The 19,538-nt window shown below is 39.8% G+C and overlaps 1 protein-coding gene across 3 annotated transcripts in view; it reads left to right on the plus strand.

Annotated features, from left to right (window-relative positions):
• The window catches only part of Znf609 (zinc finger protein 609), a 155,286-nt gene that overhangs the window by 25,985 nt on the left and 109,763 nt on the right, over positions 1-19,538 (plus strand). For all 3 annotated transcript variants that reach the window (XM_005347754.3, XM_013346576.2, XM_026778904.1), the window contains exon 2: positions 12,528-13,401. In XM_005347754.3, the coding sequence (XP_005347811.1) occupies positions 12,655-13,401 (747 nt within the window). In that variant the 5' untranslated portion in view covers positions 12,528-12,654. The remainder of the gene's footprint in view (positions 1-12,527; positions 13,402-19,538) is intronic.

Here is a 19,538-nt window from a genome sequence, read left to right on the forward strand (position 1 = left end):
CCACCGCCCGGCTTTTTTTTTTTTTTGAGATAGCGTTTCTCTGTGTATAGCTCTGACTGTCCTGGAATTTACTCTGTAGACCAGGCTGGCCTCGAACTCACAGAAACCCACTTGCCTCTGCCTCCTGAGTGCTGGGATTAAAGGCAAGCGTCACAACTGCCTTGGTTGTTGTTTCTTGACTTTTCTTAAAAATATAATGAAGCCAATGTAGTTCAATGACACAGCTCATGTATAGCATATAGCACAAGTGAGGGCCTGGGTTGGATCTTCAGCAGGGTGTGTGTGTGTGTGCGTGTAACAGTGCTTTAATTTTTAATGAAAAAAAATCAATTTAGACTATTATGTGCCCCTTAATATTAGGACTTACTCTCTGAAAGCAACCTAAGTATTTAGTGTTTTTATTATATTTTATTTAATCTCTCTCTCTCTTTTTTTTTTTTTTTTTTTTTTTTTTGGACCATGGGCTTCTTGTTTCTTAGGCTATTCTCAAGCTCATAGGATCAATTACTCTTGAGAAGCTGAGACTATAGGCACATGTCACTGCTAGCTATTCCTGTATGCATATAAATAAGTACTGTATTACACTATTGCCCTTTCCTCCTTAATGAGTCTTCCTAATATGGTCATGTCTCAATATTTGGTTACATCAGTTTGTATTATGTTTACCTAATCTTTCTTTTTGAGCCATTTGATATGCTTTTATATTTAGTTTAAGTTCCCCCCGCTAAAAGTTAGTATCTATATTTATTTCCTTTATTATTTCTCTTTCATTATTTTTTTCAGATCTAAGATCTTATAGTGAGACCATATATTGAATCATAATCTATACTTTGTTTAACTTTTTTCTTCCTTCTCTTTTTCCTGTTGAAAATATCCTAACTTGGGGCTGGAGAGATGGCTCAGTGGTTAAGAGCATTGCCTGCTCTTCCAAAGGACCTGAGTTCAATTTCCAGCAACCACATGGTGGCTCACGACCATCTGTAATGGGGTCTGGTGCCCTCTTCTGGCCTTCAGCCATACACACAAGATAGAATATTGTATACATAATAAATAAGTAAATATTAAAAAAAAAAGAAAATATCCTAACTTGTGATGTTTGATGACATGGTTCCCTTTGCATAAAAAAATGCTTCAAATGAAGACTGATGGGATGAAAGGTGCTTGCTATACAAATGTAGCAACCTGGGTTCAATCCCTGGAACCCATAATAATAATAATAATAATAATAATAATAATAATAGATAGACATGTAAAAAATAAATAAATTTAAAACAGCATAATAAGGATAAAGGTATGTAACTCAGTGTAGAGCACATATTTAGATTGCACAAGTCCTGAGTTCCATCCTCAACACTGTAAATGTAAGTATATAAATAAATTACTACTATTTTAGGGCTAGGATCTAGTAATACGGGATTTAAAAAAAATATTTATTTTGGCTGGGTTTAATGGCACAAACCTTTAGTCTCAGCACTTGGAAGGCAGAGGCAGGCAGATAGATCTCTGTGAGTTCAAGGTCAGCCTGGTCTACAGAGCTAGTTCTAAAACAGGCTCCAAAGCTACAGAGAAACCCTGTCTTGAAAAATCAAATAGAGAAATGAATAAATAAACAATTGAACAAAAATTTTTATTTTATGTGCATTGGTGTTTTTCTTGTGTGTATGTCTCTGTGAGGTTTCAGATCTTAGAGTTACAGAGAGTTGTTAGCTGGGACTTGAACTTGGTCCTCTGGAAGAGCAGCCAGTGCTCTTAACCACTGAGCCATCACATGGGATTTTTGTATTTACTCCCTTAATTTTGTTTGGAAAAGAATACTATACTGTATACACAGTGAAGTAAAGTAAATGCACAAATCTGTCTATCTTTACTTGTTCATCCTTTTGAAACAGAGTCCCACTATGTAGCTTGGTTGGTTTGAACTTGCTATGTAAACCTGACTATGTAGTTCTGGTCTTGAATTCAGAGTTCTGCTTCTCTGAGAGCTTGGATAAAAGACAAACATCACCATGCCTGTCAAATGCACAGATCTTATATACATCTTTTGTTTAGCCAGATAGCCACAAATCAATTCCCTGTATAGGACTTTCCCAATACACTACAGTGTTTGCTCATGCTCCCTCTCAGTGTTGACCTTCCAGACATGACCAGTTTGACAAATGTATACTTTAAGTCTGATAGAATTTTTATATTTATTGTATATTTAAGTATATGTTTATTGCTTTATATGCCCATTCTTATGTATACTAAAAATTTATCTTTCTTTTCTTTATAAAAAATAGATTTATGTATATGTGTTTGCTTGTATGAGTTTATGTGCACCATATACATGCAGGAGCCCACAGAGGTTCGAAGAAGGCATTGGATCTCCTGGAACTGGAGTTGCTGAGCCATTTCTCATACATCCTTTAATTCCATTCTCTCTCTCTCTCTCTCTCTCTCTCTCTCTCTCTCGACAGGTTCTCCTGTGTAACCTTGGCTAGTTAATGTAGTTTAGGTTAGTCTAGAATTTAGAGATTACCTGCTTCTGAGATTACAGTCATATGCCACCATTTTTTAAGTATGCATAGCCAGCCAGTCTTCTTCAGTTTATAATTGGTTGTTAGAACTTTTTGGGTTTGTGATTATGAGAAAATTATACATATTTAATAGGAGCCATATTCTAGACCCCTTTTTAAAAGTTAGAAAGTGCTGGACAGTGGTGGCACATGCCTTTAGTCCCAGCATTTAGAAGGCAGAGGCAGGCAGATCAGAGTTAAAGACCAGCATGGTCTACAAAGCAAGTTCCAGGACAACCAGGGCTGTTATACAGAGAAAAAAGTTAAACAAAATACAAAAAAAAAAAAAAAAAAAAAAGAAAGAAAGAAAGAAAAGTCAGAAGCAAAGCAAATTATACTTCAGAGTTTGATTTTGATGTTTATCTGTATCTGGACTAGCAGTATGTCAGTATGTAGTTTTCTACTCTCAGGAGTGCTGGGGTTGGGGTGGGCCGGGGCTGCAGTTCCCAGTAGCCACTCAGTCATGGTGGTAAACAGTCATACTTGATGGTGTAATGTTTTCAAAACCTTCATATTCAATCTGTAGATGAAGCATACTAAATGTATTTTGGTAATGCCATTTTCAATTTAGGATGACTAATGGGTGATAACCTCTTGTAGGTCAAAGAGCTATCTATACATGGGGAGGTTTCACATGAGTTGGTTATGTTTAGAACATCTGGTTTTAGAAGGAATTATGCATAGCTTAAGCTGAAAGTTAACAAAATACTAAAGGACAATTAAATATTTTGAGAAACATGGAACCTGCTTTGTTTTGTAATCTTTCCCTAACTGATTGTTGTGGGTTTTGTTTGTTTTGTGACAGAATCTTACCATGTGTCCCAGTTGCCCTGGCATTTGTTATGAAACTCAGGCTGACTTCCAGTTTGTGAGCCTCTGACCTCAGCTATCTGAGTGCCTAGATTTTATGCATGTGCTATCATGCCTTCCTCCCCCATCCTTGGTATTAGAGCTGGAATTCAGGGCTTTATCCACGCCCCATACAATGGGACAAGTACTCTCACACTGAGTCTAGCTCCCTCCTACATGCAAAAAATAATAATAGTATTTTTCTCTTTGAGGAAAATATAAAGGAATATATAGTCCTTTAATTGCAACAGGAACATAGTGGCAGAGGTTTTTGTTGTTGTTATTGTTGTTGTTTCAGATCATCTTTGCCTTCTGCTTTTTGGCCTACATACAGGTCTTGATAAATCTTTTCCTATATGGGTCAGTTTCACCAATTAAATCTCTGGAGAATTGAGACTGAATTATTTACAGGTTTAGTATGCTGTTCATCTTATGTGAGATACTTCTGCTGACACAGAACGATATTGACAAACAACCAAGGATCTGTCTATACCTGAGCTCTGTTGAATAGCTTTGTCCTTCTGGAAATGTCAGTTGCTTATGTGAAATGAAACAGGTCAAGCCTCATAATCTTTGCCTGAGAATAGAAGCTTGTAAGGACCATAAAACTATTCATGAGCTGCAGCTTAAAAAGATTTGGAGACAGAGATGCTACAATTCTGCTCTGCTGTCCTTATGTGACACATGGTCAGATGAGCTCAGTTGATTGGATCTGTCTTTTCAAATTGATACAGTTAGTGTATTTTTTTAATCTAACTTCATTGGTGTTACATGGCAGAGAGCTGTTACTTGAGGAGATGACACAGTTCCTTTGTTACAATAATAAATGCAATAAATTAGTTTAATGTAAGGAAGAAACCCAAAGGGAAGTTGATTGTATTTCTCATAGAGCCCTGGGTGGAAATTAAGTTGATTAGTGAGTTCTCTTGAAATGTGGCAGGTCGAGAGGGAGATAGGTTACTATTCTGTCTGAGTAAGCTCAGAGTGGCTTACATGTTGTACTATCCTCACCGGAGGGTGCCTAAGATGATGTGATTTAAGGGCAGCATTGGGATTCAGGGAAGATGATATAATATGATATTCTTCTCAGCAACTTTGTTGTATCCCATTGATTTATTTTCAGTTCTCTATGCACATACCCATATTGAACTTCATACCATTGTTATTTGAAGGTGTGCCTTGTCAGCTCAACAATTTAGTGGGTTGGAAGAGCTTGGTGAAAGAAAATATGAGCTTTGTACATTGAACCTGAGAGATGTTTGTTTTGAGGTGCTGGAAATTGAACCCAGAGATCTATGCATAATAGTTAAGTACTCTATCACTGAGCTGCGCCCCTAGCCTGGACCTGAAAGATTTTGAAACAAGATAGAATCTGTCAGTCATTATGGAATAAGGTTTTCTGAGCCACATCTGAAGGTAGAAATAGTGTAGGGGATGTTATTTTATTAGCATATATTAAATATTTTCATATATATAATTTGTCTGTATTTACATCCACTTACCTATTGACCCTCCCACTTCTGATTTCTTTCCTATTTCTTCACCTTTTACTTTGATGTCTTTTTTTCTTCTTTTGAATTGTGAACCAAGGAATTTAATTAGGGTTACTTATGTGAATGAGGGCTGGGGGTTATTTATGGAGGAATGGACAGCTTATCAGTGGCTATACCACTGAAGAAAATGTCCTTCTCTACCTCCTGAGGATGGTCTTGAACTTCTGGTCTTCCTGCCTCTAACTCCCAAGTGTGTTTCTATGGGTGCTACGGGATTGAACCATGCCTGCTAGGCTAGCATTTTTGGAGGTCTGTGGTTTATCCATTAGGTTACTAAGATTTAAAAGCAAGCACTGTACTAATAACTCAGTTACATCCCAGCTGGGTAGGAATCCTTGAAAAGGAGAACCTAGATCAGTCTGTAAAAGAAGAAATGATTGTCATTTCCCTTCATAGGACCCCAATGGCTATTGGTAAAATCTGTAATCTGTTTTAACATTTTCTTTATACTTTTTTTAACTTTGTTTTTTTCTAGATAGTGTTTCTCTGTATAGTGCTTGCTTTGTAGACCAGCGTGCTTCAAACTCACAGAGATCCACCTGACTCTGCCTTCTGAGTGCTGGGATTAAATTCATGTGCCACTGTGCGGCTCTTTACTTTTTTAAATGCTGTAGATGACTTATAGCTAGCTGAGGCAGCACATTCTTATAGTCTCAGTACACAGGAAGCAGGAGGATCTTGAGTTCAAGGCAAGCCTAGGCTACCCAGTGAGACCCTATACTTAAAAACCAAACCAAACAAAAAAAGGTAAGGCATAGTGGTACATGCCTTTGTTTCCCAGCACTGGGGAGGCAGAGGTAAACCTAGTCTGTATTCTAGGCCAGCCTGAACTACACAATGAGTCTCTCTTTACCAAATAAATAATTAGATAGATAGATAGATAGATAGATAGATAGATAGATAGGAGGATGGATGGGAGGGGGGAGACTAGTTAGTCTAGTTAGTTGACCAACGAAGTTTAACCCTAAAATAGCCCTCTGCATGTTTGGACACCAGAACTTTATGATATTTCAATCACTGATAGTTTTGAGTTGTCTGTTTTAGTTTTATGTTCTGAGAACATGCTTAGAAATGATGGATTTTTCTCCCATTTCATATAAGAAAAATTAATATCTAGTGATGAAGCTTGCTTAATGTCAGTGGAAATTCAAGTTCTGAAATAATTTTTCTCTAATTTTTTTATTTATTTATGTGTGTATGTGCTTGTATAGTGTATGCAACATGTGTGGGAGGGCCTGCACAGACCAAAAGAAGGTTTTGGATCTCTTGGAGCTGTGTTACAGCTGCTTATGAGCTTCCCAGTGTGGATACTGGGTATTGAATCCACAGTCCTCTGGTAGAACAATATGTAATATGCTGAGCCATCTCTCCAGCCCTTGAAATCACATCTTCTGATTCTAAGTTTAATTTTTTTTATGATAATATGTTAACCAGAAGTGAATATAGCATTATTTTTGGAGAAGAGTGCGTAGCCAGATGGTCCTGACTGCTGCTCATTTGTGACATGAGTTTTGTAAGCAAACCATGTACACTTAAATGCAGCTGTCACTCGTCCAGGCCAAAGCCTGTAAAAAAAATTATATAAAGCCCTAAAAAGAGGAGAGTGTAGCACTTTATGCTTTATTTTCTGCCTAAACTGGATTGTCTGTGAGTAGTTAAGAAGAAAAAGAAATCTCTGTTTAAAGGCTTTAGGGTTACAGACAGAGCTCTATCTGGGTAGAAAGGGAAGTACTTCTGTTGTGCTTATATGTAAGTTTGGCTGAAGTAATTGATTTGCCTTCTGAGCAAGGGCAGTAAACTACTCTTTTCAGTCTTAGTCTTCTAGTAGAGAGGTCTGATTTATTCCTATGGTAGTGTGGCCTGTGACAAATAACCTCAAAACATGCAGTTGATAACTGAAAGTGTGTGTGTGGTTTATGAATTTATCCCTGGACTGTCAGGTCAAGAGCTATATTTAGGTTCCAAATAGGAAATTGGGACCTGGACTTCAGTTATGATGTGACTACTTTGTTTGGGTATAGAGATTGAAGAATAATCCTTATGACCTTGTTGGTCCTTTAGCCATAGCCATACAGAAAGAGTTTCTTGGTGATATCCGCAGAAACAGCACAGGTGACACTGACAAGTTATGGTGGACGAAAGATGTCAGATGTTGTGTGGGGGTCCTAAATAGGGAAATGGAGTACAATTCCACAGAAGGGAAGAAAAGCAAGGAAAGCAGTGACAGAAGTTCTTGCATAGTATAAGTGCTTTGAAACATTCTCTCTTTAAACAGTTGGTTGTCTTGATCCTGTACTTTCTCATCTATGGAAGCAAGAGGTCACTGCTTTTCATTTCCATCTAGCTTGATAGTTATCCTACTTCCTAAGGTTAAACATCTCTTCAATGACCTGTCAGAGCTGATTATTAGCTTTATAAAGCCAGAGATACTATAGGGAACAGATGGGAAATGTTTTGGCTGCTGTGACCAAGGCTAATTAAAGAATCCTTGGCAATTTTGCAGTGTGTATTTTGAAATGTACCACCGAAGTTACTATGAAGCCTGCTGAATTTTGAAAGCTGGGTTTCTGAAAAGACACCTGCTTCAAGTAATGTAATGCTTATGCAATTCTTTTGTCAGAAATAGAACAAGAGCTCTCTAAAAGAACATCAAGACCACTAGAAATCATTCCTTGTAATGTCTTTTTTATGTTCCTGACATTCAGAAATTCTAGATAGTTTTCTAGAAGAAAAATAACTTTTTAATAATGATAACTTTTAATATTTATGGTATCTTCAGATTGCCCAATTGTATTTGTTTTTACAAGAATTATTTACATTTATGGAACTGGTTTTAGTGTTTTATGAAATTTCTGACAAGATATATGTATTCTTAAATAATTGAAAACATAGTTCTAGAGAAGGCACAGTGGTTAAGAACATTTGCTGCTCTTGCAGAGGACCTGGTTTCAGTTCTTAATACCCCACAAGCATCGATAACACCAGTTTCAGAAAATCCAGTGCCCTCTTCTGGCCTTTGTGGGGCACATGTATGTGCGTGCACACACACACACAAAGGCAAAACACCCATATACATAAATAAATCTTTTAAAAACTTTGCAAAAATGAAAAAATACTGTTTTGACCACATTAAAAACAGCTAAAACCTTTAATATAATTTTTGTTTTGATTGAAGCTAGAACATGGAAGTTTTGGCTCAACTGATCTCTCCCCACCCTTCTAGGGTTTCTCTCTGAAATAGCCCTATCTGTCCAGGAACTAGCTTTGTTGGCTAGACTGGCCTTGAACTCACAGAGATCTGCCTGCCCCTACCTCCCTAGTGTTGGGATTAAAGGAGTGTGCCACCACTTACTGGCTAAAAATGTTTTTGATGGGAGGAGAAGGGAGGGAAAACTTCAGTCAGGATATAAAATAAATAAAATAACATTCTTTTCCCACTTAAAAATGTTTTGTTATTTTTTGTTTGGTTGGTTTTTGTTTTTTGGTTTTTTTTTTTTTTTTTTTTTTTGAGACAGGGTTTCTCTGTAGCTTTGGAGCCTGTCCTGGCACTAGCTCTTGTAGACCAGGCTGGCCTCGAACTCACAGAGATCCGCCTGCCTCTGCCTCCCGAGTGCTGGGATTAAAGACGTGCGTCAGACATGCGTCACCACCGCCCGGCTGTTTGTTTGTTTTTTGTTTTTTACTCTTGAAACAAAATCTCCCTGGGATGCACAGACTGGTCTTGAATTTAACTCTAGTCCAGGCAGTTGTCAAACTTGTGAGCCTCCTGCCTCAATTTCTCAAGTAGCTTTGCCAACAGACCTAGTAGTATATATAAGATCTTTAAAAGAATTTATTTATTTACAGCCTGCTGAATCCCTTTAATTCCAGGCAGAGGTGGGCAGATGTCTATGAATTTGAGATTAGCCTGGTCTACAAAGTAAATTCTAGGACTGCCAAGGCTACACAGAGAAACCCTGTCTTGAAAAAACAAAATAGAGAGAGGTTTGTTTATTTTACTGTAGCTTCTAGTAAAAGATTCTTACCTAACAAGTTTTCTATTCAAAATTCTATAGATTCCCTTTCCCTTCTCCTCATTTTTTGTTGTTTGTTTTTAAGATCATATCTAATGTAGCCCATGCTTGTCTTTTTGGGGGGTGTGGTGGTGGGAGCTGTTTCAAGATAGGGTTTCTTTGTGTAACCTTGGTTTTCCTGGAACTCCCTCTGTAGACCAGGCTGACCTCCAACTTCTCCCACTGCCTCCTGAGGTCTAGCATTAAAAGCATGAAACACCACTGCCTGGCTGTTTTTCCTGTTTGAAAACCATTGATTTCACAAAACCAAGTGTAATGACACATAGCCTGTAATCCCAAGTGTTAGGAGACTGAGGCAGGAAGCCTACTTGAACTCATGAGTTTGAAACCAATCTTGGCAACATAAGGAGATCCAGTCTAAAAAAAGGCTAAGTGTGTGGTACCTGCTTCTCCTGTCCAAGTCAGCGGATGAGGGTCAAAGTTCAAGGCCATCTTCAGTTAACGTAGCTTGTTTGAAGGCTCCTTGGGCTGCTTGAGATTCTGTCTCTCTAAACAAATGAATTTGCTGAACATTTAGTGACCATTTTCAGTTTGTATGCAAGGTCTTTGTTCTCCTCAATGTGTTATCCCTGTATTTTATCTTTGGTAGGTTGCTTTTCTCCCCTTCTAATCTCTTCAGTGGCATCTCTCTGTTTCCTTTATTATTTTGTCTTTTATTGTTCATTCTGTGTGCATTCTGGAAAGATAACTTTATGTGATCTTATTGCATAGATTTATCTTTGTGCTTTTTTGATTGTTGTGGTTTTAATTGACACTAAGCTTTAATTTGCATCTTCCTTTCTTTGTGTATAAGCAAGCATTTTACTACCCTCTGCTTCCCTCCTCTCTTCCCTAGTGGTATGTCCTTTTGTCGTTTCAACTAAGTTATATCTTTTCATTTCAGACTGTTACCTTTTTAAAGCTTTTCTTCCTTATTGGCATGCTTTATCTCTTATATACGTCAACCAGTTTAGTGAAAAAAAGAACTCTTAGCAAGTCCCATTCATTTTATGTTTATGCTTTCCTTTTCTCTCCTCCAGTCTCTTTATTACCATCCTATTTTATAGAGAAAATTCTCTTGAATATAAGGAAAGTTATAGTAGTTTTTCAAGGATAAAACTACATGTGGCCATTAGTGAGTGGCTAAATTACACACCGATAATAATGTAGCTCTGGAGAATTAATGTGGAGTAGGTGTTAACCCTAGCCACAGTTAAAGAGTGTGTCGACTTGACGCATTATCAGCTGCCGAAGATCTGTGCTGTTATAATCCTCTTCAGTGGAAATTCAGTTTACCATTCCCGTTCCTAAAAATGCCCTTCGCCCTTATAGAATTGTTTCCAATACCACATTCTGTTGCTTTGTTCACTGTGATTTGTTGCTATATTCCTAACATTTGTTTAATGTTTGGTGTATCTTAGGGAATAAGTTTTATTTCTGCACTTTTGTTGTTTGTTTGGTTGATTGGTTTGTTTTGTTTTTTTGAGACAGGGTTTGTCTGTGTAGCTCTGGCTGTCCTAGAACTAGCTCTGCAGACCAGGCTGGCCTTGAACCCAGAGATTTGCTTGCCTCTGCCTCCCAAGTGCTGGGATTAAAGGTGTGTGTTACCACTACCTGGCAAGTGTTAAGAACATCAGGTGAATGAACAAATATCTGTTCTACTACTCTTGCAACCCAAGTCTTCTTGAATATTAAAAATTCTAGATAGTTCACTAAACATTTCTTTAGAATGCTTAGGTCACTTTGAAAATCCTCATCTCTCTGACTTTTCAGGGGTTATATTTCCTTTGACTTTAATGGGGTAATTTTCCTTCTCTTAGTTATTATATCTTATCCTCCCACCCTTTAGCTCATTCTATAGAAAGCAAGGTTTGTGTAGACTTAATATTTGCTAATAAATAGTAATTGCTGTTGACAATAAATTTTCTACTTAATTAATGGGTATGCTTCTCAAATCTAAAGCTAAACTGAAGATTAAGGTGTATTACTTCTTGCTTAAAATCTCAGTTACTTATGCTGGGCAATGGTGGCACACGCCTTTAATCCCAGCACTCGGGAGGCAGAGGCAGGCAGATCTCTGTGAGTTTGAGACCAGCCTGGTCTACAGAGCTAGTTCCAGGACAGGCTCCAAAGCCACAGAGAAACCCTGTCTCGAAAAACTAAAAAAAAAAAAAAAAAAAATCTCAGTTACTTGCATGTGTTCACTTAGTACAGTCCTGTTCTAGAATGACTTTTTTTTTTTTGCCTCAGGACCCTAATTTTGATTTTTTATTTATTTATTATGTATACAATATTCTGTCTGTGTGTATGTCTGCAGGCCAGAAGAGGACACCAGACCCCATTACAGATGGTTGTGAGCCACCATGTGGTTGCTGGGAATTGAACTTAGAACCTTTGGAAGAGCAGGCAATGTTCTTAACCACTGAGCCATCTCTCCAGCCCAGGACCCTAATTTTGTAGACACTCTTATGACAGAATAGGTGGAAAGTCTTGCCTTGTTCTCTGTGAATCATTTCTAAACAGATACAGAAAGATAGTACACAAAAGAATAAGTAAGAACAAACTTTTGGCTTTATCATAAAGTAGTTGCTGGATGGTACATATTGGTTTCTGGGTTTTCTAGATGAAGTTTCCCTGAAGACAGTGGAGAGACATAAATTATCCTTTTAAAGCCAGTCTCTGCTTTAAGTTGGGTAAAGTCGTGGTGTTTTCCAGTTGGTTCTTTAAATTTCACCATATCAAAGAAAGAACCACTCTACTTTCAGGAGATAGGCTTTCAGCGGAGTCAAGGAAAATATTTTTCTTCATAGATATTTTAGCGTGAAAGGCTGTATTGAACCCTGCTTTGTGGACATGATTTCCAGCCTACAGTTTGATAAGGACTTTGTAACTTCTTTGGGCTTAAGTCATAAGTTCAGTCCCTTCTGAGAATTATTCCCTCTGGTTGCAGTTGCACACTGAATTTGCATTTTTCCTAGTCTGCCTTCTGTTTTATTTCCCTTAACCATAATAAGGCTTTTTTCTTAAATGCTAGAATGACAAGGAATCTGTACACCATTTTTAGTAGGGATTGACTGTTAGCAGAGAGCTGTTAAGGCTTTTGCTAGATCATGTTCTGATCACTGATAATTCAAGTAGCTAGCAGAAAGGGGATGTGAGCAGAATTGTTGCAACTTCAATCTGTGATGTGCTTGGACCTGTATTGATTCAAACAGGATTGCCAGCTGGCCGTAGTAGCAGAAGTCTTTCAGGAAGGGGGAACTAATTGTAAAGGACTACTAGTTAACACCACAGAATCTTGGGCACCTAGAAATACTGTATTCTTCCCTGAGGAGATTGAGTGGGAATTACCTTCTCTAGGTCCGTCGTGACATGGTTGGAAATACAACTGAGCTTGTCTTGCCCATTGAGGTATGATAGCCACACAGGAAGTTCCATTTTGAATGGGAGTTTATTTCAGTCTATCTCCTTGCCTGTATTGTTTTCTTTAACAGATTTTTAAAATTTTCTTTTTCCAGCAATGATGTTGTCCACTGGACATGTACTGGCCAAGGAGGCAGGTTTGAGAACATAGCTGAAGCTGAAAATAGGAAAACTGGGGGCAAGGAAGAGCCTTGAATCTTGAGGTGGGACGTTGACTCTAAGATGTCCTTGAGCAGTGGAGCCTCCGGAGGGAAAGGAGTGGATGCAAACCCGGTTGAGACATACGACAGTGGGGATGAATGGGACATTGGAGTAGGGAATCTCATCATTGACCTGGACGCCGATCTGGAAAAGGACCAGCAGAAACTGGAAATGTCAGGCTCAAAGGAGGTGGGGATACCAGCTCCCAACGCTGTGGCCACACTACCAGACAACATCAAGTTTGTGACCCCAGTGCCAGGTCCTCAAGGGAAGGAAGGCAAATCAAAATCCAAAAGGAATAAGAGTGGCAAAGACACTAGTAAGCCCACTCCAGGGACTTCCTTGTTCTCTCCAAGTGAGGGAGCAGCAAACAAGAAAGAAGTGCAGGGTCGCTCGGGAGATGGCACCAGTGCAGGAGGCCTGGTTGCTGCTATTGGCCCCAAGGGCTCAGAGAAGGCTGCTAAGGCATCACGCAGTGTAGCTGGCTCCAAAAAGGAAAAAGAGAACAGCTCATCTAAGAGCAAGAAGGAGAGAAGTGAAGGAGTGGGGACTTGTTCGGAAAAGGATCCTGGGGTCCTCCAGCCAGTTCCCTTGGGAGGACGGGGTGGTCAGTATGACGGAAGTACAGGGATGGATACAGGAACCGTGGAGCCACTTGGGAGTATAGCTATTGAACCTGGGGCAGCACTCAATCCTTTGGGAACTAAGCCGGAGCCAGAGGAAGGGGAGAATGAGTGTCGGCCTCTAAAGAAAGTCAAGTCTGAAAAGGTAAGAGGTGGCTAAATCTGACTGCCCATTGCCGGTCCGAACTGCCCTGAACTAACTGCCAACTGTTGTATGCACTCTGTGGGAAGCTCATTAGTTTGTGGGTAATGACCAATTACAAGGTCAGAGCAGCTGGTAATGATAATGTGATTTTGTTCCAAATTAAAGGATTCCCTACAGAGTCATTTGCAGCAGGCTTAGACCTCTTGGAATACAGTTTCTGTTTGTGGGTCAGCTACTTGGTAGAATGAATTTTCTCACACCTTGTTATTGTCACATGTCAGACACTTGTTATAGGCTGGCATTTAATCTTCATGGTATTTCCTGCTTGGCTGAAATTTCATTATAAGAATCATAATAGTTGATAAATGTAGTAGACTCTAGGTTACATGTTTAAGATGAATGATATTAATCCCAGCACTTGGGAGGCAGAGGCAGGCGGATCTTTGTGAGTTCGAGACCAGCCTGGTCTACAAGCGCTAGTTCCAGGACAGGCTCCAAAACCACAGAGAAACCCTGTCTCAAAAAACGAAAAAAAAAAAAAAAAAAAAGATGAATGATATTTTTTTGTTTTTGTTTTTTTAACTTTATGTGCATTGGTGTCAGATCCCCTGAAACTAGAGTTAACAGTTGTGAGCCACCATGTGGGTGCTAGGAATGAACCTCCAGGAAAAGCAGTCAGTGCTCTTAACTGGTGAGCCATCTCTCCAACCCCCAGAATGATGTTCTTAATGGGATAAATGGTACTGCTGGGTCTCTGAAAGGACAAAGAGTTAACTGTCATGGCATGTTTGCTAAGTTTTCTATTGGTAGCTACCAAAAAAAAAATCAATATAGATACCAGTCTAGTAAGCAAGGGGCAGGAGGTACTGACTATACTATATAACACATATCAGGCCTTATGAGTTACTCTGTAGCTTTGAAAGCTTGACCTAGAAAGATTCTTTGGCCCCTAAAAGTATTCTTGTCTGCCAGTTATCTCCTGCAACCATTGGAAATCAAAGTCTCCTGGTGGTTTTATTGCTGCCAAATAGTGTAATGATACCTCCTCTGCTGCTTGACTTGGAAGCATAGGTGCCTACAGCCCCGGGAGGCATTAGGACTGAGTCCCTCCCTCCAGGAAAGTGATCTTAGTTGATGTTTCAGGAAATGAAGCTTGTAGGGCTATAGTACAATAGTTTCTAGTTAGGGTCACCTCCGGCAAACTTGAGCAGCCTACAGTTTCCTACAAAGCAGCTGGCCTGTTGATGAGCTGTTCTTTGGCTCTTGATTTTCTGCTTTGCTCTGCTCACCCTATGCATTCAGCTGATCACAGCAGATGCAGCATAAATTGATTTCTCTGTAATTACATCAGCTGCAGCAGGGAATACCTATTTCCATATGTAAGTGTTAATAAATAAAGGCTGGATATATGTATTTGGGTAGTGGTGCCCTCTTATTGCCTGGATTTTAACGGTAGCTTGATTTTGATTTTCTTTTGTTGTTGTTGTTTATTTGTTTGCTATGTTTGTTTGTTTGTTTGTTTGTTTTTTGCTGTAGGGATTTTGGTCTTTGTCTCTGGTACATCTGTAGCTTTTAGCAAAATCTGGGTACTTTTGGTAACAGGGCTGTGAATTTCTTCCAGTTATATAACACAATGGTTGATTCTCTTTTGCCAGTGGCAGCTGCCAGAGAGGCTGCCTGTGTTTGGGTGGCAGATGCTGTAGTCCACCTCGGTAGAGTCAAGTTCCAGCTGGTTATTGGCACGGTTCATCCTGTGCTGGCTGTGATTTGTCATTTTCTCTGGGGTGCAGATGGATAATGCTGTTTTAAGGAGGCCTGGGAATACCAGGAGTTCTTTCTACTGTTCCAGGCCCATTAGATTGCTTCCTGCATCTGGTTTCAGGAAGTCCATGTTCACGATCATTGTTCTTCCTGTGTGGAAAGGTACTTCTGAGGGTGATCTTCATTTTTTATCCACTTGTGTTGGAGTCTTCTAAATTCAGTTGCAATCTGTGGGTGAAAGGATTAATATTGCTTAGCTTTGTGTTTTGTTCATGATTCTCTTTAATGAAGAAATGGACTCTGTTTTCTCTTATAGGTGCTTAGATTAGGTTGCCACCTTTAAGCTGAATGTCTTGAAAGATACTGTACCTTTAGCTACTATGTCTTGGTGCTATCAAGTTTTACCCCTTAATGTAACTTTGTAAGCTTTACCTCACTGGTACACAAAGAATGGAGCAGTCAAATGACAGATGAAAGAGAGAGTGATAGTGCTTCATATTTTGGGAGAAAATAATTTCTTGGAAGTATTTTGAGAAACATATGATTTATTGTGCAATCCAGTATTACCATAAGCACAAGTTTACCTTTTTTGTTGAATTTTTCTTTTCATATAGATCTTGTTATGTAACCCTGGCTTGTCTGGAACTTACTACATAGAACAAGCTATTCTTTTTTTTTTTTTGATTGGGTAGTTGGTTTTGTTTATTTGTTTGTTTTCAAGACAGAGTTTCTCTGTGTTGCCCTGACCTGGTTGTCCTTGAACTCACTTTGTGAACCAAGCTGGCCACAAACTCAAAGAGATCTACCTGTCTCTGCCTCCAGAGTGCTGGGTGGATTTAAAGGCGTGCACCACCACTGTTTGTTTGCTAGGCCCTCGTCTTCCCGCCTGCCTCTGTAGTGCTGAGATGACTAGCATAAACTGCCCACCTGACCGAGTCTGTTTCCTAAAAGTCCTTACCTGTTACTCTGGAACCCTGTTTGGGCACACTTGCTCGAAGGTGTTTTTGGTTAATAAAATATTTAAGTAAATGTTTGGAAGTTGCTAGGAGATGAACACACTCTGCAAGGAAAAAGCATTTCTGGAATGGAAAGAGGGGAGGAAGCAAAGTGAAAGAAAAGAAAGGGTCTGGGGTTGTAACTCAGTGGAAGAGTGGTTGTTGGCCAGAATGCACAAGGCCTGGGTTTTATTCCAGAACAGAGAGGTAGGAGAGGTAGATAAGAATGAAAAGATCGGAGCTTTACCGGGAGCATCAGCGTCTGATAACTTGGAACCCTAGGGTGTTGCGTGCAATGACTGCTCAGGGAGTGCTGATCAGTGCTGTAGTTCAGTTTGCAAGCAGAGTCTTTGAAACCTCCTCCAGATTTTTTCCCCCTGAAATATGGGCTTGCCTCTGATATAACTAGTTTGGAATGTTACTTTTTGTAGGGACAATCGACAGAACCCAAACAGCAAAACATGTATGATGTAATCAAGCTGGGAGCCATCATGAAGAAGGGAAACCCAAATTGTGGAAGATGGCTTACCTAAGGCATCACATCCTCTGCTGCCTTTTTTTTTTTTTTTGCTCCTTCAAGATTTATGTATATGGGTGTTTCGCTTGAATGTTTGTCTGTGTACATATATTCAGCACCCAGAGAGGACAGAAGTGGTGTTGAATTCTCTGGAATTGGAATTAAAATTTGTTAGCTACCCCGTGGGTTCTGGGAACTGAAACTGGATCGTCACCACTGAGCCATCTCACCAGCCCCCCCCCCCCTTTCCAAATAGGAGAGGAGTTTGTGGTACTAGTTAGAATTGACCCATGTTGAGCTTTAACTAATCTGGTTGAATATTCAACCAGTACCTTAGAGCTTTCTCTATGATGGTAAGTGTCTGGCATGGTGACTGAGGAATTTTCTGTCAGCCAAGGATGTCTACTTCCCCTCAGGAAATCAATGTTTGCTCCACCGCACCTTCCTGGCAGAGTTTACTGGAGAGATTGAGATGGCTCTTAGCAGCCATTGTTGCCCTGAATTGTTGAACACTCCTGAAGAGATGGGGGAGGGAATATTGAGGAATAAACACATGGGGCCTCTGGCTCCTGCCTGCTTCTTTGCTTTTGGCTTGATTGATAGATTGTTAGGTTAAGGATGGAAGGAGAGGAGGGGAGGAGAAGGCAGGGCGTCTCTCTGAATGTCCTGAACTTACTGTTTTTGTCACCATCTGACAGGCAAGAAAAAGGGAATTCACAAACAAGACAGCAGTGATCTATCAGTGCTGACTGTCAGGGCATATGTTCAGGAGTTTCAGATGAGGCATTTATTTAAAAAAAAAAAATTCAGGTCAGCTCTAGTGGCTAGGGTCTAGAATTTTGCAATCCCTATCTTTTCCTTAGCAGTTGCTTTTGATTTTACACAGGCTTTGGCAGTGTTGGGAATCAGCTTCTGCTGCTTTCAGAATGCTTTGCTTATTTACCACTTTCCTCATTAGTTCAGAATACAAAGAGAATAGTTAAGGGTGCTCCTAGCTTTTATGCCTTCAAATTCTGGGTTCTATCTTTTATGACTTCAGAGAGCATTTGCCCTTGGTTTCCCATTCTAGTTTATGCCTTCCAGCTCTTTTGTTTTGTGTTGCAATCCTTCATTGCCCAACCTAGGTCAGGTCTCTTATTCTTTCTGATCCAAGGCTTTCCTAATGCATTCCTCCTGACTTGCTGTTCTTTTCTTTTATTGACAATATAGCAGTCAGCCTTGTTTCCTGAAGCCAAATGTCCTAAAGCGTTTTCCTTCACCAAAAAAATAAAAAGCTGATTCTTACATGGGTTCAAGTTGCATTGTCTAACTACAAGTATATTTTATTTTTATTCAGCAGCTCTTGTTTTCCTTATGGGTATTGTAATTCAGAGAGAGCCCAGAGAAAGATTATCTTGTCCAATTTCCCCATTTTGAAGACAGGAAGCTAAGAGTAGAGACGTCATGTGACTTTTCCCAGGCGCTCAGAGATTGGGACGAAGCCTAACATGGAAGCTCGCTCGCTTTCTTTCTTTCTTTCTTTCTTTCTTTCTTTCTTTCTTTCTTTCTTTCTTTTCTTTTCTTTTCTTTTCTTTCTAATTCTTGTGTGGGAGATTTTGCCTGCTTTTTTGTTTGTTTGTTTGTTTGTTTTGTTTTGTTGGGTTTTTGTTTTGATTGGCTTTGACTCTGGATCTTTGTGCCTAGTGAGCCTTGAATTCTCTTTTTTCAGATCCACAGCAATCCTCCTTCCTCAGTCTCCTGAGTGCTGGGATTATAGGTGTGAGCTATCATGTCACACTTGGTTAAAGCCAGTTTTTTTTTGTTGTTGTTAACACCATGTTCTTTCTGTGCGAGTGTGTGTGTGTGCGTGTGTCTATCTGTCTGCCTGCCTGCCTGTCTGTGTTCACGTGTGTACACATGCTGGAACTTGAAGGTTGGGCGTGCTCTAGTACTCTTCTTTATTCCCTTGAGACAGGGTGGGTCTCTCAGTGAATCTAGAAGTAGACTGACAGTCAACAAGCCCATTCATCAGCCCTTCTGTCTCCTTGACTCTGTATCTCTGAGGTTGATTGAGATATATTTTTCACCTAACTCTTTCCCTGCCCCTCAAGGGGTGTTGGGATCCAAGCCAGGTCCACGTGCTTTTACAGCTAGCACTTTTATACTCACTGAAACATCTTTTCAGCCCCTTGAAAACCAAATTTGTATGGCTTGTGTTTCTCTAGATTTCTTTTTGTTTTTTCAAGACAGGGTTTCTCTGTGTAACCTTGGCTGTGTGGTACTCGATTCATAGAACAGGCTGGTCTCTAACTCACAGAGATCTGCCTGCCTTTACCTCCTGAGTGCTGGGATTAATGGTGTGCACCACCACCACCCAGGCTAGTTTAGCATTCTTAAATAAGTGATGATGTTGTTAGTACAGAATTAGCATTTAGCCAGGTGGTGGTCATGCACACCTTTAATCCCAGCACTCGGGAGGCAGAGACAGGCCAATCTCTTTGAGTTTTAGGCCAGCCTGGTCTACAGAGCAAATTCCAGGACAGATTCCAAAACTACAGAGAAACCCTGTCTGGAAAACAAACAAACACAAAAATGTTAGCAATTATAGAGGAGTGGCCGTGGTTTAGTATGCTTACCTTGAAAGTGCAAGGGCCTGAACTTGATCCCCAAAGCCCAATGTAAAAAGTCTGAATGGTAGCAGAGCTCACTTGGAATATCAGTGCCAGGAAGTGGAGACAGGCAGAGTTGTGGGGCTCATTGGCCATCTGGTCTAGACATATTTGTGAACACCAAGCCAATGAGAAACCCTGTTTTAAAGGAGGTGAACAGCAGTCCTGAGGATAACAATCAAGGTTGTCTTCTGGTCCCCACACTCTTGCACACAC

The sequence above is a fragment of the Microtus ochrogaster genome, chromosome 5 (genome assembly GCF_000317375.1).
Source record: "Microtus ochrogaster isolate Prairie Vole_2 chromosome 5, MicOch1.0, whole genome shotgun sequence".
Taxonomy (NCBI): domain Eukaryota; kingdom Metazoa; phylum Chordata; class Mammalia; order Rodentia; family Cricetidae; genus Microtus; species Microtus ochrogaster.